Source organism: Lytechinus variegatus, chromosome 2 (genome assembly GCF_018143015.1).
Source record: "Lytechinus variegatus isolate NC3 chromosome 2, Lvar_3.0, whole genome shotgun sequence".
Taxonomy (NCBI): domain Eukaryota; kingdom Metazoa; phylum Echinodermata; class Echinoidea; order Temnopleuroida; family Toxopneustidae; genus Lytechinus; species Lytechinus variegatus.
This window is the reverse complement of record NC_054741.1, coordinates 68327411-68354722: the sequence shown is the minus strand read 5'-3', so window position 1 is coordinate 68354722 and position 27312 is coordinate 68327411. Positions and strand designations below refer to the sequence as shown.

Sequence of the window (27312 nt, the reverse complement as noted above, 5' to 3'; positions counted from 1 at the left end):
AGATTTTTTTTCTATAATGGTTTGAGGTTAAAGTCCAACTTTGTGCCATGTATGTTAGATATAATTTTTGACCTTCAATCCTTTGTACATAATATACTTCAATCACAACCTAGACCGATGTAGCACACAATTTACTTATTATTATTGCTTAATACATCAGGTTCTGCCCGGACATTACAGTCTAGACAAGAGAGGATATTTTCCTGAAGTTAAAATTGAGTTGGACGTGCTACATTTTCTACACATTGATATCCAATAATTGACATAAATGTTGTCTAAGCAGCTAGACCGACATCTCATATTTGCTATGGGATTGCTCGTAGCTCTGATAAGCAATGTGGAATCGGCAAATGTTCTTCTCTCCGGTGCCTTCGGGGATGGCAGCCATTATTTTACGATGGCTGCTATCGGTAAGACACTGGTGGACAGAGGTCATAATGTGACTTTCCTCATTTCAGACGAGTACTCCAACCGCGCAACTGACCCCGAACACGCTACGATCTTTAACTTTAAAATGTTTCATCTTCCCGGTTTGAAGAAAAGAATGGATAAAATCTTCGACCAAACAGCGGAAATGGTATTCGCAGAAGACTGGACAATAAAACGTATGTTGGAGATGAAGGATACGTTCGTTTCTGTGAATAGGGATGCCTGTGAATCTGTTCTAAACGATCAACGATTGATGGACGATTTGGCACAATTCGATGCTATCGTCGTCGACGTGATATGGATGTGTGGTTTGTATGCCAAGTCCTTTCTTGAAAGACATAGAGGTATCGAGAACATTCGTACCACCGTTCTAGCACCCATGACGCCCCTTCCCTACATTTTCCAAGAAGCAGGTTCTCCGTTTATAACATCTTACCAACCAGCTCCTCTGACGTCACTCACATCAGATATGACATTTTTACAGAGATTCCGAAATACCATGACCTACATATTTTTCGCGGTTTGGGGGAATAACATGGCGGTCACCGGATTTGCATCTGACTTTGTGGAGAAGTATGATCTAGATCCTCGGTTGGAATCCAGTGTTAGTGATCATGTTGATCTTTATCTCATAAATATAGATTTCTCAGTTGAATTTTCCTTTGCATTGATGCCAAACGTTATCCCAGTGGGTGGACTCACAACAAGACCAGCCAAGGCCCTCAATAATGAGCTAGAAAGCTTCATGCAATCGTCCGACGAGCAAGGAGTTATCCTCTTTTCCCTCGGGACGTATGTTGGCTCATTAACAAAGACTCGACCTGACATTATTCGGATGTTTATCAACGCTTTCAGAAGACTCCAACATAAAGTTCTCATTCAATTAAAAGAGTTTCCTGCATACAAGATGCCTGATAACATCAAAGTGATGGAATGGTTGCCTCTAAATGATTTGCTCGGGCATCCCAAGACACGTGCGATTCTGTACCATGGAGGCAACAACGGGTTCCTTGAGGCGTTATACCACGGTAAACCCCTAATCGTCATGCCGCTGCAAGCCGATCAGCATGACGTTGCAGCCAGAGTGATTGCCAATGGACTTGGTAACAGAATTGATAAAGACCATCTAACCGAGGATTACATCTACCAACAAGTCTCCGAAGTCCTTGTGAATCCCAACTATTCGGCCAACGCAAAACGTCTTTCAGCCATATTTCGTCATCGTCTGACGACACCAGCGAGCACGGCAGCATTCTGGATTGAACACGTGATCCAACATGGCAGTGATCACATTCGTCCACCTACTCATAACTTGAATATTATCCAGTTATATCTCCTTGATATTGCGGCACTCGTTGTATTTCTTCTTTTGGTCATACTCTTTGTCGTACGAAGGGTCTTGAGATGGTGTTGCTGTATGAACAAATTACCGAAGAGTAAACACGAATGACAAGCTTGTTTTACGTTTTATTATTGTGTTTTGCGACTCCTGACACATTGGCAGTGAACACTCTTGTTGCGTTCTATAATAGAACTGTTCTTGAGACTCTTGATAGGTTTGCTCCTAAAAATATACGACGAAAGTCATCTCGAACTAGGAATCCTTGGTTTAATGAGGACTTCTTAATTGCTCGCAGAGTTAGGAGAAGAGCAGAGTTGAAATGGAGAAAACACCCATCTACAGCTAATCGCAAGAATCTCAGCGATAGTATCAAACATCTTAATGATGCAATTAACATAGCCAAGCAAAACTATCTGATTGGAACTCTCGAGAATGCCAACACTAAGACTGTATTTAAAACAGTTAACAATCTTCTCCGACAAAATGAGAGAGTTCTTCCATCGTTCGACTGTCCAATGAACTTAGCAAACTGTTTCTCATTGTTTTTTCACTCTAAGATTCAAAACATCCGCAAGAGCTTTGTAGATAATAGCACTGTAAAGTTTGATGACAATATTAGCTTATCACCTGAAACTGTGTCATTCTCTGAGTTTGATGTAATCTCTGAGGACAATGTAAGATCTGTTATCTCCAACATGTCTTCAACATCATGTTTGTTGGACTCTCAACCTACTTGGTTCCTAAAGAAATATGCATCGGCTAACGTTTCTTCTCTAACTAAAATTGTAAATACGTCTTTGCAAACTGGTATATTTCCCACAGATGTCCACAAGGCTGTAATTACTCCAATCCTCAAGAAGCCCTCTCTCAACAAGGAAGAGCTTAAGAACTATAGGCCTGTTAGCAATCTAAGTAATGTTGCAAAGATTATTGAGAAGTTGGTAGCAGTTCAATTCACTGATCATCTAGCAAGTAATGGTTTGAATGATGAAATGCAATCAGCATACAAGACAAACTTTAGTACAGAAACAGCCCTTTTGTGGCTTCAGGACTTTGTTTTATCTGCTTTTGATCAACGACGTGGGGTTTTTCTTGTTCTTCTTGATTTAAGTGCTGCATTTGATACTGTCGATCATGAACTCTTACTTGATAGACTTGAATCTAAATTATGTGTAAATGATACTGTGCTTAAGTGGATGAGATTCTATTTGTAAGGATGGTCATCCCAAGTTGTAATTGAGGGCCATCTATCTGAATCTGTACCATTACAATATGGTGTCCCTCAGGGATCGGTGCTTGCCCCCATCTTGTTTACAAGCTATATTACACCAATTTCAGATATAATTAAACGTTACAACCTTCATTATACTGTGTATGCTGATGATATCCAACTCTTTACTCATTTTGATAATGTTGATTATAATAATGCCTTTCAAATATTGCTGCATGTATTGATGAAATAAGAACATGGATGTCTGCCAACTTTCTACGTCTCAATGTCCAAAAGACCGATTTCATTGCCTTCACACGTACTCCATTATCCACAACTAATCTTACTCTAAAGGTAGGTAATGATGTCATTCTATTGTCACGTAGTGTAGTCAATCTTGGTGTTACTCTAGATTCATCCTTTTCTTGACCAACCATATTAGCAATGTAGTACGCACATGCAATTATCATATAAGAAACATATGGCGAATAAGACGATTTATAGATCAGAAGACATGTCATCATGCTGTTCAAGCTCTGATAATTTCCAGACTCGATTACTGTAATGGTCTGTTTTCTCTCTTGTCTGCCAAAGATGTAAAGCGCCTACAAGGTGTCCAAAATCAGGCAGCCAGACTTATTTTTAAGTTAGGACGGCAGGCACAAACTTCTTATTTAAGACAATTACACTGGCTGCCTATTGCTCGTAGAATTGATTTCATACTTTGTCTATATGTACATAAATTTTTCACAAATCAAACTCCATCTTATTTCAACAACAATCTATCAGTCTACACACCCAGACGCACACTCCGATCATCAGATGACAAGACCCAATTATTAAAACCAAGATTCCTTTTCACACAGCAAACGCTTTGGAATAGCAGCACCCAATATTTGAAATAACATACCGAAAAGCACTCGTGAAATTGCCAATACCCGTACTTTTAAGAAACACCTGAAGTCGTATTTCTTTAATGCATGATTTATTTTTGTTTTGTATGGTTTATGAATTTGTGATTATGTTGTATTATTATTGATTTTGATGCAAATTTTTGTAAAGCGCTATGGTACAAACGTGAATAGCGTTTCTTAAATACAAGAATTATTATCAAGTATACGTTGGATTATTGTATGACTATAGGGGATAAAATTGAAATCGTATCCCCGGGATACGATTTCAATTTTATGGTTTAATTAATTATAGCCATTAGATTTCATGAGTTGGACATCGAAGAGTGCAAATGGCCGAAGACAAAGCATATGGAGATCAGATACTGTACGATTCCACCACGATGTGTTTGTGAGGAATACGACCTTGCCACTCCTTGATCTTCCGATTTTGTATTGTGCATTTACATGTATATTCTGATCTGGGAGTGGCCGGTCACTCAAATTTGATGCACTGTGCACTTTTTTTTTCAATTTGCGTTCACTTCTGCGTAGGAGTGTGTCGCGGGCCGAAAAATGGTTGAATTGTGATTTTCACAAAAATTGTGACCTTTCTATAGAATGACCGAGTATGTTTCCAAATACTGTAAAAAAAAAAATCCAAACGAATCTAACAGTGTCATTATCATGGTTATTGCTGTTCCGTTTTTAAACGTTAACTTTACCAAAGAGTTACAGGGGAAAGGGGTGTATTTACAAAGGAATGGCAGCAAAACGATATATTTAACAAATCTCAGTCCCGTGGTTGTGAGAAGCGATGTGCTGGAGCACCCAAGATTTTTTTCCGTACGTTATACTCATAGGCAACATTCCCTGAAAATCAAGATGGTATGCTAAAATGTAGTTACAAATAAAAATCCCCTTCCTTTTTTAGCTATGTTTTTCGACAGTATTTTTTAAAGATAGTGTATAGTATACTATAGTATATCATGATAAGGCTTATTGATTGAAAATTCATAAGATTTTGCATCTAGGGTCTGAAAGATAATGTTTAGAAATTGCTAAACACAAACATAAAATGGCCAGATCAAGTTAAAAAGTCAAATACAATCAGAAAAGTCGGATTGCAAATAGGCAAGTAAACTTGAATGAAGGCATACAAGAGGCATACAGAGAGACAAAGAGCCAATGACATAATAAATGGGTACCTTAGGATGAAAACAATAAGATTTAAACAGATTAATATCAGACTATACACTGAAAATTTCATCAAAATCGGACAAGGATTAACAAGATTCTAAAATTTTACTTTATTTCGATGTAACAGTTATATGCGCGTAATCATGATTATGCAATGTGCTAGCTGATGATGTCATACTGTCATATCCCCACTTATTCTGTATAAGATAATCATTGTTGCAACTTATTTAAGGGAGATATGATATGCAAATGTATGAAAATACAAAATAATTATAAATCAATGTAGGGCCTTATAACTAATACACGGACTGAAAAGTGGGACATCACATCATAAGCCCAGCATCTGTCTATACTGTATAGGCATACTCATGCAGGGGTGAATATAACTGTTTTTTTCAGAAAATATTGCTAAACATTAATATTTCAATAACTTTTCCATTTGTTACTTCAGATTTTGATGAAACTTGAAGCTCATTGCTCTGTAAATCTTTTTTTTAAAGCCTGGAGTACCTATTGGGATTATAGGATTATATTTACGGTATAATATAGTATACAGTGAATAAATTCCGAAAAGTATAAATTTCAAAATGTATTTTTGAAATAGGTCATGAAAGTGGTCTAGATTTAGCTAGATTTAGCTAAGATATACGGGATTTTGATAATTTCGGTCACATTTCTGTGGTAAAAAGGAAATGTCAGAGAAAAAGAAATATGTTTATTGACTTTAATGATGAAACATCAACGAAATAATAATAATAATAATAGACAGTTCTTGAATAGCGCATAAAACATTATGAATAACGTCTCTATGCGCTTCCAAAGGACTTGGATAATACCCGTAAACGACGTAATCATGGTAATTATAATTAAATTTGCTTCGGTTTATTCATTTTTCGTCTTGAATCTAGATTACGAAGATAGTTTTCTCCTCTCATCTTAACGATAGTTGTTTAATTATTCAAGTTACTAGTAGTTAACTGTTATGTTGGAATATCCATGAAGAAGACTTTAATCATGCTAATACTGGCTGAATGTAAGAGGGATTTGATTGTCTAAATAGCAACCTGTATGTTCTTCGGAATATAGTGCAAATATTTGAAGCATCTCAGATACAGAAATCTCCGGTGTTTTGGGAGCATCCGGTCCGCCGTTGAGAGTTGAAACCCAGCCTGGGCACTGTGATACCACAAGGATCTTGTCTGTCTTCAGTTCTATACTCAGACTTCGTGTGAACATGTTGAGGGCGGCCTATAAGAAGAAGATGGAAAATGTTGATTAATCTTGACATAAAAGACAATGACGAGTTTGGGTGAGTATGATATAGTGAAGATGAAGGGAGAGAAATGGCAGTAGGGGAAAAGGGGAAGAAGGTTGAGAAATGAGGGGTGGGGGGTAGAAAAAAATTATAAGTCCCGGATTGTTTTTGTATTTCTTTTTTAAAGAGAGAAAGAGAGTTTCAATAACATGACCCTACTTCACCTGAAACCTCCCGGCTGACTCTATTTTTCTGAGACCACTAAAGTTTGACGCTGTTCATCCCAAAGAATGGTCCTACTGAATAAAGGGACGTAGGCAGGGGGGGGGCAGGCGAATGTAGGGGGGTGTATCGCCCAACTTTCCGGGGATGTTATTGTCTGTAATTAGCTATAATGTTATAAACATACAGTTATTACTAGTAATTTAGAGGTGGGCTATAGATGGTTGATATTTCAGAATCAAGTTTTAAATATCTCATTTGAAGCAGAATGTTGTCCTGATCGATATGACACATTTTTAAAAGGAAATCGGTTAAAAAAGTTGAAAATGGAACAGTGCGGGCCAAAAAACGATGCTGAGGGGGCGTGGCCTTAGTGTGATGAATCATCGTTTCTAGAGAATGGAAATAGTCATAATTTTCTTATTTGAAGGCCTATTGAGCTGATTCTGGGGAGCGTTTCATGAATATTTTCATCCGACAAGTTGTCAGATCTGACATCTTTCCTTGATTCTGATTGGCTGAGAGGCACTGTTCCTATGGTAACTGTCGGATAAATTGGTACTTGTCGGATAAAATGTCCGACAAGTCCTTTCATGAAACGCACCCTGGGACCCGTTTCATAAAAGACTTGCAACTGTTGTAACTTTGCCATAATGGCAACTACCATAGTAACAGTGCTCAGCAGCCAATCAGAATCAAGGTTTCCATGGAAGTTGCCATAATGGCAAAGTTACAACAGTTGCAAGTCCTTTATGGTGTCTATTTCTATGTTTACTAGCTTAATAAATCCATTGGCATTGTCAAAAACGCATGAAATATATGGCCACCACATCATTAACTTTTGATGTTGATTTGAAACCAATGCGTTGTATGCTGAACCACTTCTTGATTTTGTTTTATAAAGACTTGCACATCTTTTGACACCAGATTTCTGAAATTTGGTTCTACTGTTACAGAATTATGTGACCTGCCGTAAGCCTGAAAATAAAGAATATATAGTTTTATGTATAAAGCGTATAGGAGAAAAAGCATTTTCATTCATTTTTCCATTAATACATATATATATTCTTGTTTTGTGTGCTGTTATCAACTTTTCTTACTTAATAAAAAGAAAAAGATTAACTTGAAAAAAAAATCACCAAGGGCCTAAAACAAGTTAAAGTTGGAAAAAAAACCAAAGAAATACTTAAGAAATTCATGAAACAATAGATTTCAGTAAACAGAAATATTTTTTAAAATTTATTTTTCCATATGATGTTTTCATTTTTTTTATTTCCACACCTTTCACAAAGAAAAAAAATATCTGTTGGTCTTTCATTACTGAAATATCATTATGTAAATTTATCTTGGCCCATTCGTTTGTACACAAAAATCATAAATTCCCTTGTGGTCTAGAACCATATTTCATGAACATGATGAATATGATGTCAAAGGATGCACAAGTCTTCAAAAATAAAAAATAAAATCAAGAAGCGGCCCGGCATATATCGCAGTGTTTTCAATTTAACTGCAAAAATTTAATGAGGTGGAGCCATAATGACCCCTAAGGTTGCGAAGGGTTTAAAGTAGAATGACCTTGTTTCAATATACTTTTTAGATTATTTTAAGCATTTTGACAATGTCAATGAATTTATCGGGATAGGAAACATAGAAATAGAATCAGCTTTAGAGTCCTTCAAATAAGAAAATGCCATTGCAAGAAATGATAAATCAGCAGTTTAAGGACACCCCTCCCTCAAAATCGTTTTTAGGCCCGCAGGCCCCGCACTGTCCCACTTTTCGACCGATTTTCTTAAAAAGGTGTCATATCAGTCAGAACAAAATTCTACTTCAAACGAGATATGAAGGCTGAAATATCACCATTTTTTACTCCTCAATATAGCTCACCTCTGTTATTAGCATTATCTTCATTAATCTTATAAACATTTATAGTTATGCGCACAATAAAATCAAGTTATCAAAGTAAACCTTTCTCACTCATTTCGCTCACTCTCAATATCCCATGTTTTTCACCCCTCAAAACGCTCGGTCAATATCATCACTTCACGCACCCATATAATAGGCAAACACCCCCCAATACACACACTAGTATACGGGTATGCATCACGCAGTTGGTCAATATAGAAATCACCCACTCAGGTAAGAAAAATAAAAATGTAAGTCATTTTCAGAGCATTTCATTATTCCTGAATCCAAATATACACCCAGCATTCAGAAAAAAATTGATAATTTTTTTAAAAGAGAAAGAAATTTACCATATTTTCGCGCGATCAAACTAGGTGTCATTGACAAAGAAGTATTAGATGTTAAATGAGAATTCATTAAAAAAAAGACCAATGCTACCTATAGAAAAGTGAATAGGATGTGGTGTGATTAAAGTGTGGGGCGGATCAGGAGGTGTCTGAAAGAGTGGAGCCATGTTATGGAATCACGCACGCTTTTTTGGACGATATTCTAATGCATGGTCATGATGGACCGTAACATTTTTCTTGGCATCCATTCTGGCAACGATTAAGGGTAAGTTTGGAAGAAAAAAACAGGAGTGGTTGTGTTATCCTCTGATGCTTGGAGCCTTGGAGTTTAAACATTCTTCTAGTTCACCACACATTTAAACAAACTGTAGAAATATCTTTTTTACAATTTTTTTTAAAAATCAGGCATTCCTTACCTTACTTTCTCTGGAACCCGCAGCTCCACCACTTGTGTTTAGACTTATGCTACCCATCTTACTGGCCATGTTGATAACCGCTGCTCTCTCTATGCTGAATCGTTCTATTTTGCTATTACGTGCTCCTCTCTTCAGAAGTGGTAGGAAAGCCTTGGGAAGTGAGATGACAAAATAATAGATACCTTGTAGGGACCGTTTCATGAAAATTGTCAGTAGTGACAAGTTGTCTTTCTCCGACAGTTACCATAGTAACAGTCAGAGGTCGGTGCCTGGGTGGCCACTTACATTGACGAGTGGATACCATGCGCGACCAAAAAAAAAACACGTAAAAAGGATGTCTTTTTCACGATAGGGCACGATAAGGTGTCAAATACACAAAAATAATGAAAAAAGGGTATCTATTTCGCTAGGAAAATTACGTGTTTAGGGTCGAATTTCCGGGGATGATGAAACAAAATTAAAATGTTTTATAAAGGAAGTCCTTTTTGCCCCAACACTTCGTGTTTAGAGTCCGATTTGCGCAAGGTGTAGAAGCTGGGGTCGTACAGGTAAAGCCGACGACCGAAGGACCCGTAACAATAAAACATTCCTGTACTTGTTTAGGGCTTCATTTCAGGGAATATTTGCCAAGAGTGTCGTTTTGTTTCCAATACTTGTTAAGGGTAGGGTTTCACACGCCAATACTTGTTAAGGGGTGCATTTTGAGAATATGGAAATTACGTGTTTCGGGGGCTTTTTGAGACCCCATGGTCGAGCATGGTATCCACTCGTGAATGGAAGTGCCCCCCCCCTCCCCCCCCGGGTCGGTGCCTTTCAGCCAACCAAAACCGAGGATTTCATTGAAATTGTCAGCACTGGCAATTTAGTCAGTGCTGACAACATTCATGAAACACCCACCTGGTTATCTGTATCACCCCTGCTCGATGAAAATTAAGGGATACTATATGTCTTTTTATTTCGATGGAATTGTTCTTGTAACTTTATTTTTAGCATTTTTTGTAAAAAAAATGACAATGTTTGAGGAAGGCATAATTTGTTATTGCTGAAAAAAGAGGATTGTCGGAAAAAGAAAACATTTGCATTCTTTTATTGACCAATAATTCCTATTGCATTAAACGGGCCTCCCTCCGTTCTGAATTTGACCTTGCTGTCTGAATATTTGTGATGCATTTTCCATTTATCATCATCATCATCATCATCAACCTCTATCATGTCTATGATCCTGAAGATTTACCTGTGTGATACGTATAGGACCGATGATGTTGATCTCGAATATGCTTGTGAGATATTCTCTAGTGACTTTCTCATAGCCGTCCTTTGGAAACACACCAGCATTGTTGATAAGAACGTTGAGTCCATTTTCTCCTACTAGACTAGATACTGCTTCAACTGCAGGACCGTAAGTTGATTCATTTTGCACATCTGTAAGATGGATAACGGGTTTCGTAAAAATCGATGACGTGGTAAAGGTATTTTGTCTTTTAAGCTGGATTAAATAAAAAAATCTAAATTGAAGGAGACACAGAATCTGTATTTTATGGAGGTTTTATGGAGGGGGGGGGGGGGTCGAGTGAACCCTTAAAACTTTCATACCTCTTCCGACTCTGGGGGGCGTTTCAGAAAGTTTTAAAGTTAAGAGCGACTTTAAGAACGACTGGTTAACCTTTCTTACGCGCTAATAAACCACCGCCAATGAAAGTTTAGGTGCATACAATTTACCACAAGAAATGATCACCGGTCATTCTTAAAGTCGCCCTTAACTTACGAACATCTTTATGCAGTGGCGTACCGTGGGTCACGCATTGGGGATCACCAGCAAAAATTTTGAGTTACTTAGTGAGCGCGCGAAGCGCGCACAGTTGCTAGGTATACTGACCTAATACAGAGCGTCCCCCCCAAAAAAAAAATATACACTTTTGAAATGGCTGCCAAATAAAAAATGTAGCACTTTTGGGGAAAAGACTTATAGATATGGAAAGCCAGTAAAGTCAACTTTCAAATGACACCAAAAAGTTGAAAACTACTCATGCATGAGCGAGCACTACCCACTGAAACAAAGGGTATGAAAATTAGGGTGGGCCGGAATTAGCCTTCTAATTTCTTTCAGGTTTGTTTGATTGGTACTTGCAAAGTTGAGGGTTATTTGGTGAATTAAAGATCAGTTGTGATCAGTTTGTTGTTTGTGAAAATTTATTAATGCATGAGTGATCATGAATTGCAATTTTTAGTGCAGCATTTTTATCATGTGGATCTCAACAATGTGTTCATGACAGTCAGGAGAAGAGGGGGTAATGTGACTTAGGTATAGGTGAGGTACGTTGATGGGATAAAGGTCAACAGAACGTTTAGCAACGCCTCTCTCCATCTCAACCCCCCCCCCCCCCGCTTCTCTTCTCCTGAGAGACTAAGCTCGGCTAGGCTAGGCAGAAATTAGCCTTACAGTTTTTTTTTGGAGTGGTTAGTCCTTTGGAACTTGCTAAGCTAAATTAATGAGTGAGATAGGTTTTGGATTCCTAGGCAGATTTCATGAGTTACTAAATTGAAATTTAATGCATGAGTGAACAAGTAATTTATGTAATTTTGGCGTAGCATATATTCATCTTGTGGACTTCAGAAGTGTTTCGTGAGAGTCAGAGTAATGTGATGCATGGTACCTGTTACAAGCAAGAGGGCGAGATATGCTAAGACTTGGTTAAAAGGGCATTCCTCTTCTGTTTGTCCTTTTACAATTTAAAAGTCTCCCCTTTCCATCTCCCACCCCTCCCCCTCTCTCTCTGTCTCACTTCCTGGATTGTAGCCTATTCAAAACTTAACTGCCAAGTGACCAGTGGCTGATGGTCAGTTTTTTTATTGAATGATTACCAAGAATTTTAATGATTATGATGATTAATTAAATAATTTATTGAAAAAAATATGAAATTTTGCTTGATCACATTGCACATTGAATGAGTTGGTTTACTGATAAATTGTTGATTAAATGATAGTAAAAAGTTGATGCCCCAATTCAGAATTAATCATTAAATCAACATTCTGCTCTGGACTTTGCGTACATGACAATAGCCATCAGTCTCTCAACAGGAGGGGAGGGCGGGAAAGAGGGAGGGGCGGAGCTGAATATTCTCTTGACCCTTATTCCATCAACCTACTTCTCCCACTTAAGTCCTATTTCACCCCTATTCCCCCGATTTCCATGAACACATTGCTGAGATCCACATGATAAAGTTGGAATGCTGCCCCAAAAGAGATCCAAATTACAAAGTTGAAATGCTGCAAAAAAAGTGTAATTTGTGTTCACTCATGCATTAAAGTTCATTTTAATAATTCATAAAATTTGCTTACGCAACCAAAACTGGTCACGGTTGACCATTAATTTATCACAACGCCCTTTACTTTGCAAGTTTGACAGGATTCGCCTCTCAAAAACTTACATAAATTGGAAGACTAATTCCAGCCCAATGTAATTTTCATACCCGTTGTTTCAGTGGGCAGTGCTCGCTCAAGCATGAATAGTTTTCCAACTTTTGGTGTCATCTGAAAGTTGACTTTATTGGCTTTCCATATCTACAAGTATTTTCCCCAAAAGTGCTACATTTTCTATTTGGAAGCCATTTTAATATTGTATAGTTTTGTTGGGTCGCACTGTAGAGACATTTTAACGACAGTGCCATCAAACGCGGATATGTACGTCACTGATCGAATGATGCGAGTGCGAATTGATATTCAGACCTTAAATTGGACATTATAAGCAACTTTTTGTAATCATGATCTGTCTCGCTAAACAAAAAATGCAAGCGCGAATCGCGAGCTGAAATTTTCGTATATACTGACTCCAAACAGGGACATTTTAGGGACTATATTTTAGGAATCCATTAAAAGTATACATATCTCACCCTAGTCATTTAATGCGAGTGCCAAGCGCTGGCTAAAATAGTTATATGAACGAGCCAGTTACATCCAAATGAGAGAGTCGATGATGTCACTCACTCACTATTTCTTTTGTTAATTATACAATATTCCAATTTTTACGAATTTGACGATTAGGCACTCTTTGCCTAAAGCACAAAATGTTAAAATAATGGACTTCCTTGTGTTCAGGGAGGAATGAAACTTCATTTCACTTGACAATGACGAGAAAATAAAAATATTTCATATTTCATATAATAAAATACAAAATAGTGAGTGAATGATGTCATCAGATCCTCATTTGCATACCGACCGAGATGTGCATAACTGTTTTGTGAAATGGAGCAAAACTTTAAAATGTCATAACTTTCTTATTTTACATCCGATTTTGATGAAATTTTCAGTGTTATATGCTTGTTGAATTTTTCAAATCAAGTTTTTGTTGTGATGGACTTGTCCTTTAAGACCTTAAAATGAGGCAATCATTTTTAGAAGTCATGAAAAAGAAGCATATGTCCCTACATAAAACAATAATAATTCGAAGTGCGAGGAAATGTGTTTGGTTTACATTGACTTCACAACGAGAAGTTTTAGTACAACAGGATTATATCGTTGAACAGACAATGCGAGCAACAGGAACAATGAAGACAGAGGCCCTGAGCAATTTAAAGTTATGATAAAATGTTTTGTATGTAACATATAATTAATATCAAAACAGGTCATAATGAGCAATAATTTCTACTTTCCCGCTACGTTTATCTCCCTTTCTCCCTCTTTTCTCCTCCCCCCCCCCTTTTTTGGCAAGCAGATGGGGCTGGCTTTTTGAAACACCCACCTGGATACGCGCATGGGAGAAAAGAATGAAAGAAAAGGAATAGAACCCCCTATTGTAATCCCTGCTCGGGCTCGTAGAACAATTCGTTTTTAGCTCTTCGGGTCATCCGGCCATCGTTGACACGGTTAAGATGACTACTTCTTAATAAAAAAAAAAATCTTCTAAGTATGTCTGAATAAATCAGTATGTAAACACACTACACTCTGTAAATTTAACAACCCTCTCCTGTATACGGTGAAAAAGGGCAATAATTACCTATTTTTAAAATTCTGACATGTGTGTGAGTTGCGGCAAGATCTTGCAGTTCCTTTAAAAAATGTAAAGATATAGGGAAAAGGGAATGTTAAAAAAAATCAAATGATTGATGCAGATTAAAGGAAACATTAGCGTAACATATTATACTCAGCAATGCTACCTGCAAGTTATGTTTAAAATGTTGGGGGAGATGTGATATTTGCTCAAGATTTTCATACGGTTTCACAGTCATCGTACGGTCTAAGCTCTTGTTCAACCCGGAGTTCCAGTGTACATCAGATTTTTGCGAAATCATTGGATCGTAGCTATTTAATATTTTACATCGTAAAGCATCATACGATCAGCGCCGGTACAGGCGCGCAGCCTGGGGAGGGGGTGGGGGTAGACGCCCCCCCCCAAAAAAAACGCCCACAAAAAAAAGAATAAAAAGAAGGGGAAAAGGAGAAAAGGAAAAAAAGGGAAAGAAGGAAAGGTATAGCTTTGTTGTTTTTTCCTTTTGGGTTAAAAGAATGAAAACCTTAACGAGACGTTTTTCTCTCTTACAAAATTTTGCTCCCGCGCAGAGCGAGGGAAAAACTATAAAAAATGTCACTCCCTTTTGTTTCTCACACCATTTTTCTTCTCCGTTTTTACCCTCCCCGGCTGTGGGAATCGTATATTCTTGTCAGAAATTATAAAGTATACATGGATGTAAAGAGTATGAAAAGTATTTTTTTTTCATATTGCATTGTACAAAATTTTGGCTCTTCTATTCGATGCGGGTAAACATTACCATCACTCCCCTAATCCCCAAATACTATTTTCTTCCGCTTTTTAGCAAGTTGTTTTTTATAAAGTATCTGCTCAAAGGGGGAGGCAATAAATACGTGGCGTGCTATATGCAGAAGTATGTACGATATCAAACTTTGTTCTATATCGCTGCATATCCATCTCCTGTCTTGTTTTGCGCCATTGATTTTACATTTTGATTATCACTGAAGTTTCTTGAACAAAAGGAAGCGCTTGATATGAGCGAAATTACACGATTTTTTTTCTTCCAAAATAAATCACAGAGGTTTCCGTACTTCGCGAGCCTGGGAAACGAAAAGTCCCCTTTCTAGCTTGCATCCCTTTCACATTTTGAGCTCGTTTTTCTTCTCTAAGAAATATCAAAATTAGAACAGCTTAAAGTTTCAGAGAAATGTCTAAAATTTCTAAGCTTCAATGCCATTCGCGGGAAGGAATATGACCTTTTTATGGACATTTATAAACCCGTCTTCTACTCCGTTTTGCGACTTGAGTTTATGAAGATTAAACTTTTTACAATCAAATCCGATATGACCAAGGTAAGCACAATAATTAGGCTTATGATTTTTTTCTCTATTTTTATAAAAGTTTTAAGCTTCTGCGCTTCGTGTGATAAGAGGAATTATTTCAAATGATTCATTTTTTTTCCAATGTTCGGGCGCTTTCTTTAGAAAATTATTTTTTTCAAGTTGGGTAATAAAAACTAATAATTGGAAATAAATTTACTTAATTGGAACATAGGCTTACATTACACAACACAGTGGTTGTCCAACGTTTAATTATGAGTGTCCGTTACCTTTGCTGTGTCAGGCGACCTGCACGTAGCGAAGATGAACGCTGGGGTAGGCTCGTACCGGGCCAGCAGCCGTACGAACGCCAACCCTATGCCCCTGTTAGCTCCTGTAACAAGAATTGTCTTCATCTTCTAAAAACTGCTCACCAAAAAGATTCTGATGCAATTTTGCAATAAACTTCCACCTTCTAAATTTCAAATCAATCAGTGCAGTTAGGTCAAGATTCAATGTGACGTGTACTTGGATTTTTCAAATATTTACTCCTCAGTAGTTACGTAATTGATATACAAATGTTCAACGATCATTGCGTAATACCAATTTTGAATAATATTTGAATGGGGATCGCCCATCGTTGATCGACTTCTGAATTCTGAAGACAGATAACACCAGGTAACCATAGGCAATGTCTTTAATTGATATCGCAAAGCACGTTCATTTTTTAGTCATTATAGGCCTGTATGTATACTGATGTCGTTGGTTACATTTGATTTTCCAATGAGCTGTTGGGAGTGGATTTTTGTAGTAGGATGGGGGTCGGGTGTCCGGACACTATATCTTTTTGAAGCCTTCTTTTTTTTGTCTGTGGATTACACTAAAAATATGAATCCATTACTTGTAATCATTTTCTATTTTGTTCTTTATGATAATTCCTAACATTGTGTACTAAAAATTGATGAAACTTCGTTGGTAAATTTTTCCAAATGACATTCTAAAATTGATCGTCCGGACACACAACCCGTCCGGATACACAACAACTGGGTATACATAAAACGTTATCTTTCAAACTTGATATTTGATTAATATACAGTGCTTCCCAGAAAAAACGAAACCGAGATTTATGAGCGATGATTTATCATAACTTAATCATAAATAAAAAATACAAATGAGCTATACCAATGTAAAGCTTGTAATTTTTTCATCGTTGCATTTATATAATTACTTCGTTCATTTCTGTTAAATTTTCATTGGTTTTCGCTCTGCCTAGGGTTTCGTATGGAAGCTTAAAAGTGCCACCGAGATGTTGAGATAATTATCTTGGGAAGTCGACATCTTGATAGGAAAAAGATAAGATGACGAGATCCCGGATCTCATCATGTCGACATCTTTTAGAGGAGATGATGAGATGACAAGATCCCGGGTCTCATCATGTCAACATCTTTTAGAAGAGATGATGAGATGACAAGATCCCGGATCTCATCATGTTGACATCTTTTAGAAGAGATGATGAGATGACAAGATCCCGGATCTCATCATGTTGACATCTTGTAGAGGAGATGATGAGATGACAAGATCCCAGATCTCATCATGTTGACATCTTTTAGAAGAGATGATGAGATGACAAGATCCCGGATCTCATCATGTTGACATCTTTTAGAAGAGATGATGAGATGACAAGATCCCGGATCTCATCATGTTGACATCTTGTAGAAGAGAAGATGAGATGACAAGATCCCAGATCTCATCATGTTGACATCTTTTAGAAGAGATGATGAGATGACAAGATCCCGGATCTCATCATGTTGACACCTTGTAGAAGAGATGATGAGATAAGATCCCAGATCTCATCATGTTGACATCTTTTAGAAGAGATGATGAGATGACAAGATCCCGGATCTCATCATGTTGACATCTTGTAGAAGAGAAGATGAGATGACAAGATCCCAGATCTCATCATGTTGACATCTTTTAGAAGAGATGATGAGATGACAAGATCCCGGATCTCATCATGTTGACACCTTGTAGAAGAGATGAGATAAGATCCCAGATCTCATCATGTTGACATCTTTTAGAAGAGATGATGAGACGACAAGATCCCGGATCTCATCATGTTGACATCTTTTAGAACATTAGGCCTATATATAATGCTTTCATTACTAATTTCAAATAGGCTTACCTTTGAACGAAAACGAAAGGTTTTGGACGACTAACAAAATTGCAATTAATTTAATAAAGCAGTATGGTGGCGTTCTTTGTTGTTGGAGAATAAACATAAAACATATATCAATTTCTTGAACTAGAATTTGAATTGCCAGAATTCCTCGATCGTTATCCCAAATCATCCGTTCGTATGGCCCAAGCCTTATACCCCAATCCATGAAAATGATGAAACAATTAAAACGATCTATAGTCCTACCGTTGCTTTGAATCTTGCGCTTTGAGAATAATTTCCTAGATCGATTGGTTTAAATTTTAACTACTGCATAATCATACTCACATGTCAATTATATCGGATTTGTTTTATCTTATTAGGCCTACCTCGAACACTGATGAGGTATAATACTCACCATGATTTAGCCTGGTTTTTAATGTCAATCTGAGATGATCGAACTGATCGAGCTTTCACGCATAAAAACCCCACTCGTTTTTAGGAAGCCTGGAGCGAACAACGAAGAGACTGATATGCGTTTGACAAGTTGACAAGATCGTACAGGTGCCTCGATCTTCCGATCAGTGCCGTAAAAAATGGGCGGAACTATTAGGTGTTCAATTTGCAATGGGAAATCTCTAAAAAGCTAGCGAAAATGCGGCGAAAATTATGTCCTTTCAAAATGAAATTCTAGCCTTGAAATAATATTCAATAAATGGTCATCATTTCTCCTTTCATTTATTTTCATGTTATCCTTCTTTTTATTCTTGTCGTGAAACCATTTTTTTTCCTTGGGGAGGGGGCTGCTGAATGAAGACTCCAGTTGTGCACCATAGATTTTTAATGATAATGATGAAAAATTTCCATTTTTATTTCATTTCATTCGTTTATTTCCATTTTCAACAATTACAGTTTCTTCTGTACATGTTGACATATATAAATAACAAAACATATTTCAAATATTCCTGTACAAAAAATTATATTCAAGATTATTACAAATCAGGTTGGAAATGGAGGAGGCTGCTAAAAAGCGGAGCTTGTAGAGTGCAGCCTCCTAATAAATATTCTTGCAGTTGTTTAGCATATAAAAAATAAAATAACAACTTGAGCATGACCAGTTGAATTAAAAGGAAAAATGGGAAATAAACATAGAAAAGGAAATAAGAAAAATAGAGATTAAAGGTCTCCAGAATCCAGCCCCAGCACTCACAGACGGACCTCGCCGATCAACAGGGAAACGAAAGAAATGTAAAAGTGTACGTGACATGATAAACATGTTTGATTAAAAAAATACAAGAGTTTGAGTGATGAAGAGTTAAATTCAATGGTTATCTTGAAGAATTTTTTTGAACTTATATTTGAAAGAATTAAGGCTTGGAGATTCTTTGATGTTACTATTAATAGTTCCCCAGTGTCCGGGGTAGTGGTAAATGAAATTCATCGGATTGACGTGTGGGATATTTGTGAAGGGTTTTGTTTTTGTTAAATGAAGAATTAAGTATGGGTGGTAACATATCATTGTTTAACTGATATACATGAATTGACCTAAATTATATTGGTACAGTGTTTTTATTTTTAGAATGTTATTGTTTAAAAACAACTCATCTGTGTGAGATCTCCAGGACAAGTTGAAAATAACACTCTTATTAAAGTCACTCGTGTAAAGATGAGGGGCTTTAAAGCACTGGGATCCAAAAAGTTCCAAGACTAAAAGAAAAGTGAAAATATGGAGAACATGAAAGAAGACAAAAATGTTAAGGTAAGATATTGCTTTAATATTATTTCAAAATCTATCACGAAAAATTGATTTTTTAGGGCCAGAATTTTCGCCCTATCACGACTTCATGGATGTCACTCCAGGCAGGGGGATGGGGGCATGGTCCTTAAATTTACAGGTGATGAACACAGAAGGCCACCCCCCCAAAAAAAAAAAAAAATAGAGAGATCGAGAGAGAGAATGTTTGGAAGTCTTGTATTTCGGTAAAAAAAATCGTTTAATATCCGCATAATAATATACCTACATGTCAAACAACGATTAAAACATTCCTTTTCAGTTCTGAATGAAAACATAAAAAAATCAGTTCCCGCTTCGCAATCGCATTATTTGATTAATGAGATAGCCCTTAGAGATCAATTCCACCCCAGAAAAATGTTGATTTGAATGAATAGAGAAAAATCAGACTAGCATAACGCTGAAAATTTCATCAAAATCGGATGCAAAATAATAAAGTAATGGCATTTTAAAATTTCGCTTATTTTTCACAAAAAGTGATATGCACAACTCAGTGACATGCAAATGAGTCAATCGATGATGTCCATCTCTCACTATTTTTTATTGTTTGAATTATACAATATTTCAATTTTTACAAATTTGACAATACGGACCAACTTGACTGAATGCCAATTCCACATGTTCAGGGAGGAATTAATTGTTGTTTCACTTGGGGAGAAAATAAAAATATTTCATATTTCACATAATAAAATACAAAAGAAATAGTGAGTAGATGACATCATCAGTCTCCTCATTTGCATTCCGACCAGGATGTGCATATAACTGTTTTGTGAAATCAAGCGAAACTTTAAAATGTTATAACTTCCTTATTTTACATCCGATTTTGATGAAATTTTCAGTGTTATGCTTGTTGGATTTTTCTCTTATTGTTCAAAACAATTTTTGGTTGGGGTGGACTTGTACTTTGATTTATTTTCATGTCGGTTTATAAAAAAATGTTAGCACTTTGCAAGTTAAGAGCGACCGGTAAAGCCTTATCGCGTTATAAACCATCACCAAAGAACATTTGCGTGCATACCGGTTTTACCACAAGAAAGGATCACCAGTTGTTCTTAAAGTCGCTCTTAACTTATACGAACAGCTTTCAAACGCCCACTCGGTTTGTATAAGCGAAAAACTTTTGAGTATTACCGCGGTAACCATGGCCACAGCTGATTGAAGCAAATTAGATTAAAAGGCACCATCCTCTGTTGTAAGAAATGAGAAATGGCACGAACGTAAGTTGGTAGCATAATACAATTAATGTGTATGAATAAAAGATTACACTTTAAAAAAGTCCTGGCAATTGAACAGTTTACAACATGGGGATGATTATTTTGAATATATTTAATGTATACAGGGCCTGTAAGCGGACATTTATCAATGCCTGGCATTGATTAATGTCCGCTTACAAAATATGACTCTTTATTTTTTAATTAAAAAACCCTATGTTAAAGATAATGATAAATTAATATGCTTATCGTAGTTGATCGAATTCTACGATGATTCAGGACGTGCTTGCTCATCAAACAATTTCATACATCCTGGTTTATAAAAAAAAATTAGCTCATGCATCGAGTTCTCATTATTCTTTTCATTTCGAGAAGAGTTATCTTCATGATTACAAAACTTAGGTAAAATGTCTAGTCCTCTATAAAAAATTCAGCTCACGCTTTGCACTTGCATATTTCATTTACTATATACGTATCTTCTTTATTTGTTTAATATGTCAAGTGGTTATAACACTACTTTCCGGATTAATTCTCACTTCGCACTCGCATTATCTAAAATGGGGAAAGTCACACTGACAAAAGGTTTATATATGAGCAGAAAACTAATCAAGAGATTGAAGAAGGTTTGAGGAAAGTATCCATCAAAGATTTGTAACGTTATTAGAATTTCATTTTGTGACTTCATACTTCATTTGTGACTTCATACGCAATCACCTTTGAAAAAAATCAAACGTCATTTTCGATACGGTGGAAATGGGTTATATCGTGCATTCAGTATCTCAACCGAAAAATCACGACCCGCTCCGGATAGATGATTTTTTTGGATAGTCATCATGAGCCATTAAAAATGGATTTATTCATATTACAAGTGAGGCAGCTTTCATTTGTGAGATTTTTGTCCTTTTTTTCAGGTATACCTCGAATGCCGTGTTATGCCGGTATAGAGCAATTACATTAATTTATTTAGTTATTTCCTCTTAAGGATATTCATAACTCAGAATGATAAAGAATATGTTCCAGAACAGCTTTGTTAGACGTAATCTTTGTTATTTTTTAATAGAGACTGCAACACAAACACTCCTCTTCTCTCACCCCCCCCCCCCGCCCTTCGACCTCCGGAGCCCGAGGCCCTGCGAGGTGTTTCAGCTTGCTGTCAACGGCGATACCATAATTATATACCATGCAGCTATAAAACACAGTCTTTCTGATCTTAATAGAGCTATGCAGAGCTAAAAATTAATGGTACGCGTCACCGGTGCACTCATCCGTTTCCTTGTAGTTCTTAGTTGCACAGTGATATGAACCCATAGGCATAGCGCGATATCATCGAAACGGATGACGGATGAGCGAATTTGGATAGGCCCCTATATCGTGCTCAATTTAATTTGTGTAAATGAGAGCAAACGACAACTTATATCATCTGATGATCTGAAAAGAAAATGAGGACGATTCTTGTAACAGGAGCTAACAGGGGTATAGGCTTGGAGTTTGTACGCCAGCTGGCCCGGCGGAAACCAACTCCTGCGTTTATCTTCGCCACCTGCAGGTCGCCGGACAACGCCCATGTACGTAGAAATTGGGGGGGGGGGGGGGGGGCGGGGTGTTATACTTAAATTTGATCAGTGACAAAGAATCTGAAGTACATCGAGGTAGGGGCGGGGTCGACTTTTGATACTGCAACTTGCTTATTCCACTATATTAAGCACCATTTTTAAAGTAAAAATTTATTTTTAAATTGTACTGAAATCTCCCAATTAACAAGACAGATTTTGGGTGATATGATGGTATACTTCCTGTATAAAAGCATTTTTAGGGACAAAACGTGCAAAGGTAAAAATATAAAGAAGAATAAAATTGAGACTAAATGAGAGTACACTTGCTGATTCTGTACTACCTTGACTACCTCCAAGCCCGCATTTGAGATGGATTTGTAGGGTTTTTTTAAGTTCATTGACTATATATCCTATGTACTCCATATTGACTGAAAGCTGACATTTATTTTTTCAACTCAAGAAGAGGCGCATAAAGTCATGAATGTTGATGGTTAATATTTTTTATTCTATAACTCATACGTAGACTATTGCCATAAACACCAAAAAAAATACAACCAGGTGCATCAAGTTGTTTGTATAGCATCTGCATTTTATAAATCGACCTTCCATGTGTCGAAGAATACTCATTTTTGTTTTCACTTAAACATGCATAACATGTATTATTTCTGGTAATGTCTCATACGTTTTTTTTTATTGCAAATGTACATGTAGGCCTATATCTTGTTGAAATTTGAAATATAGTTTAGATTTAAATAATTCGAATATTCTTGTCAAGAGCATTTTGTTCAAGCCAGAGTATGCTAAACATGCATAATTTGTATCCATGTGTGTCCATCAGAAATATATATATTAATATATATGCATGTATATTTTTTTTTTGGGGGGCAAGATGTGTACAATTGCCAAAGCAACTGCCTCCTGTCCCCATCCCTGCCCCCCTGTTGGCCATGTCTGTATCTTCCAAATAAAATTTTGCTGATTTTTTTTTTGCAGATTCGAAATGTATGTGGTAACAGTATATTATTCTAGGGGTTTGATATTATCCTTTCAATTCAATATCTATTTTAGGATTTGCGAGCTGTTGCAGATACTCACACAAATGTCAAGGTCTTGAAAATAGGTAATTATCACTAGTGCCTTTTCTGAACTGGCGATTTCAAGAATCTCATGATACCGTTTGATGGGTCAGACTCGACTTATGCTGATGTGATAGTGATAGGTCAAAAAGTCATCTGTTTGTCGCAATAGCTGTTAATGGTAGATTTACTATCAGAATCTAACCTGGTTTATGAATTTGTAATGTTGTTTTGATAGATTTAGAAGGTTTTTGATATTTGAAGAGTTACGTTGAAGGGATCAATATATTTTAGAACTGGCAATATAAATTTTGGCTGTGCTAGGCCCAATTACCATATTGAGCTTATACTTTTGATATACTGTTTCCTCTTGAAATGTGTGATCTCAATAATCGATGATGAATCCAATCCTTCCCTGTAAATGATTATGTTATTCCAATTTACATATAGGTTCATCCACTTCATGTTTTCAAGCATTTTAAACTCACGTTAAAACAATAATATTCATATTAGATTTAATTTTGATGTAAGAGTTGTCTTGTAAAGTGCTTTTTTTGTTCAATTTGTTTCAGTATTCTTGATATCACACAAACCATAATTCACCTTCTACTTTATCATCAGACATGCAGAATGAATCAACTTATGGTCCCGTGGTTGAGGCAGTATCTAATATGGTAGGAGAGAATGGACTCAACGTTCTTATCAACAACGCTGGTGTGTATTCAAAGGACGGCTATGAGAAAGTCAGCAGGGAAATGCTCAAAGACAGCTTTGATATCAATGTCATTGGTCCCATGCGCCTCACACAGGTAATAAATAGGTCCATCCGAGAAGGGGGGAGGCTGTGGGGTGAATCTAGGCACATGCTCGTGATTTGTTAACACACATTAAAATGGGCTGGATTTTAGGATTTTAAGCTAGCTGGGTGCTGAATGTTGTTCTGTGTAGTGTGTAAAACCCAATTAACAAGTTGCATTTGTTACAGACTTGTCTCCGTCAAGACCCATTTTTTAGTCGGGGGGGGGGGGGGGTACTGCGTGGGGTGAAAAGTAGTATTCGGTTGTAGGTAAACTGATCAAAAGCATTGGTTATTTGAGATATACTCACAGGCCTGTTCTATTTGAATTTCCAATTTCTACTGCAAGTTTATTCAGAATTCTTCTTGCATATTATTGTTCAGCACTGAAGTGTTGGTTTATTTACTAAGTTATATTACTACTGTTTTTACTTGGCAATGTTTCTTTTTTGCCCCCCTTCCTTTGCATTCCCTTTTTTTCATTGTGCAATATTTTGTGTAAGAGTGTGGGGGCACATGCCTGGGCAATACTGCTGAATTTTGCTTTTGCGCCCCCTGACCCACATGCCATTCCCACATTTCTTTGCGTGTTTGTGTACTGTAATTGTTTTTTCTGATGTAATGTGTATGTACTTTTTTGTATTGCTCAAATAAATAAGTGAATATGAATCTAATCTGAATGTATTTCATCAAATCCCTCAAGGCTTTCCTCCCAATTTTGAAGCAAGGAGCTCGGAGCAGCAAAGTGGAGAGTTTCGGTGTTGACAGGGGAGCGATCATTAATATCTCTTCTGGCTTTGGTAGTATAGCTTCTAACGATAGTGGTGGAAATGCTGGCTACAGAGAAAGCAAGGTTAGCTTTCAGTTACTCATCAACACACGCAAAATCAACTTCCTGTGAAATTTATGTGAAAGAAAGTATCATTTTGTACTGACAGTGCTGATATAGACACGGGCATGCTAGCATAGTTTTTAACAAAAGATGTATGCATGAAGGCCACATAGAATACAAGGATAAACATTTCTTACTTAAATACTTTAACAGATCAATTTTGTGGTAGACTTTTTGAGAAGGAAATTTGTTGATTATAGGTAGTGATATAGATTCTTTTGAATTTCTTAAATGGATAGGTTGGCTTGAAATACTTAAGACTATTGAAATAAAATAGGAAGACACAATGAGCTCCCAGATATGCTGTGCACTATATTTTCTTGGATCTCATTAATGTTAGTAGTTGGGAGATACTAGTACGAGATCTTTACACTGTATACCGGGTATTTTCATTTTCTTATAAGTTTCTACAAACAATTTAAAAAGACACCCTTCTTTTATTAATTTTCTATCTTATTTGGCTCTCTCTTCTCCAGTCTCACCTTTTTTCTCTCTCCTTACATATCCTATTTTCTTTCTCCCTATCCAGTCCCAACTTGTCTTCCATGCCATTTCCCTTTCTTACTTGCATTTTTAAAAATCTTGTTCTTTATAGGCTGCTCTCAATATGTTCTCGAAGGGCCTAAGTCTAGACCTGAAATCAGAGAAGATCCTGGTCCTATCACAGTGCCCAGGCTGGGTCTCTACACGCATGGGTGGACCTCATGCCTCTCGAACACCAGAGAGTTCTGTATCTGATATGCTGACAATATTCGCCATGTGCTCTGAAGAGCACACAGGTTGTTATTTACGCAATCACATCCCACTGGAAGTCTTACCGTATTAGCAACACTAGTAATTAGTAATCTCCACAGGTGGATCAGAAACGAGGCCACAACCTACCACATCTCAGAGCAGGGAAGTATTCTTTTGCAGCCATTATCCTGACTGCAGCAATCTTCAATTTTATGGCCACTGGTGTGTCCTCAGACACACTGACTTGTATGCTGAAGTTTGGTAGAAGTATTGACTTCTGATATGAAATGCATAGTTCTCATCCTAGCTCGTATCTTCAATTCAATTTGTCTTTTTTTCCTCTTTCAATCTTTTATATTCACAATGATAGTTCAATAGACAACATTTAACATTCTAAGGACAACTTTCCCATAGGCCATTTGATTAATTATCAGGGATTTGAGGTTTTCTCCTAAGTCCCCATTCCCCTGGGGCAGTAATCTAAATATCCCCCAGGTAGTATATTGTTTTATGTCCTCATGAAAGTAAAATGTAATTTGAAGTAAAAATTTGAAAAAAATTGACAATTTAGCCATGTTATGTATTGGAGTACGTTGAAGAGAAGTCCTTGCCATGCATCACTAGAATATCACATGTGCAGCCAATTTGAAGTCTCCATGGGTATAGTGATTACCAATATTTACAACTTAAAAAAAAATCATAAATTTCTTAATATTTGTCCGATATTGTTCAAACTTTCACCCATCAACTTGTCTGATTTTTCTCTTTAATCTGCAAAAATAGTTTTTATTTTGCTTGGATTCCCCTTTAATGCATTTACTCAATGCAACAGTTGGTCACAGAAATATGTTTTGGTGTGTCAGTAGGAATTTTGGTTCGTCATAGTAAATGGCAACATTTTGTATTATTTTATAGTGAACGTTTATTTTCAAATCAAATTTGACATAAAATTTTTAATTCACTGAAATTTTGGGAATAAAGAATATATTTTTATATATGGGAAATATATCTATGATTGATTTGTAGTGAAGAAAACATTACAATTATGCATTGTGCAGTGGAATGTAAAATTGTACGGTAAATAAAAGGTAAACAGAAAAAAATATTGTTTTATTCCATTTAAACTATTCAGCATCCAATATTTTATGTTCAAGTATTTTACTCCTATTTCATATATTTTGTGTTTTACGGGGCATACTGTGAAGTTTTTGTATTATTTTCAATCAGCGTTCAGTGGCACTCTTTTCTCATCTGGGCATGCTCTCCACAAGTTACTGGCACTTCTCTCTTGATTTCAGTCTAGTTTTCTTTTTCCTTCAAGAATTGAAGTCGGCCATTCTTTGTTTCTTCATTTTGTCTTTGATTTTATTCCAAAGATTCTCAATTGGGTGAGATTAGGTGACTGTACCGGTCAGGACAGTTGTGACGGACCTAGGTTTGTGGCATGGAGCATTTCCTGCTGGAAAATCCATCATTGCTTTATAATTATGGAAGATTGAAGACTGGGCGAGAGTTATCTTTAGCATCAAGTCCAGCCTCCATGCCAACTTCAGGTTCTAGTTTGGTCTGGAGGAAACCAGTAGAGGCCCATTGAACCTGTC

At 36.7% G+C, this 27312-nt stretch overlaps 3 protein-coding genes across 3 annotated transcripts; 2 read left to right on the top strand and 1 right to left on the bottom strand.

Moving 5' to 3' along the window:
• LOC121408776 (UDP-glucuronosyltransferase 2A2-like) lies at nt 1-5028 on the top strand. The gene has a single exon (XM_041600408.1). The coding sequence runs from the start codon at nt 269-271 to the stop codon at nt 1877-1879; it is 1611 nt and encodes a 536-aa protein (XP_041456342.1). The 5' UTR covers nt 1-268; the 3' UTR covers nt 1880-5028.
• An 861-nt stretch (nt 5029-5889) lies between these two features.
• On the bottom strand, nt 5890-16125 carry LOC121408777 (C-factor-like). Its single transcript, XM_041600409.1, has 5 exons — nt 15792-16125; nt 14210-14261; nt 10451-10638; nt 9217-9366; nt 5890-6319 (listed from the first exon to the last, which is right to left on the bottom strand). The coding sequence occupies exons 1-5, from the start codon at nt 15915-15917 to the stop codon at nt 6089-6091; spliced, it is 747 nt and encodes a 248-aa protein (XP_041456343.1). The 5' UTR covers nt 15918-16125; the 3' UTR covers nt 5890-6088.
• A 5764-nt stretch (nt 16126-21889) lies between these two features.
• On the top strand, nt 21890-26205 carry LOC121408775 (C-factor-like). Its single transcript, XM_041600407.1, has 5 exons — nt 21890-22224; nt 23281-23332; nt 23910-24097; nt 24788-24937; nt 25572-26205. Exons 1-5 carry the CDS (start codon nt 22099-22101, stop codon nt 25800-25802), a joined length of 747 nt encoding a protein of 248 aa, XP_041456341.1. The 5' UTR covers nt 21890-22098; the 3' UTR covers nt 25803-26205.
• Nucleotides 26206-27312: the final 1107 nt, after the last annotated feature.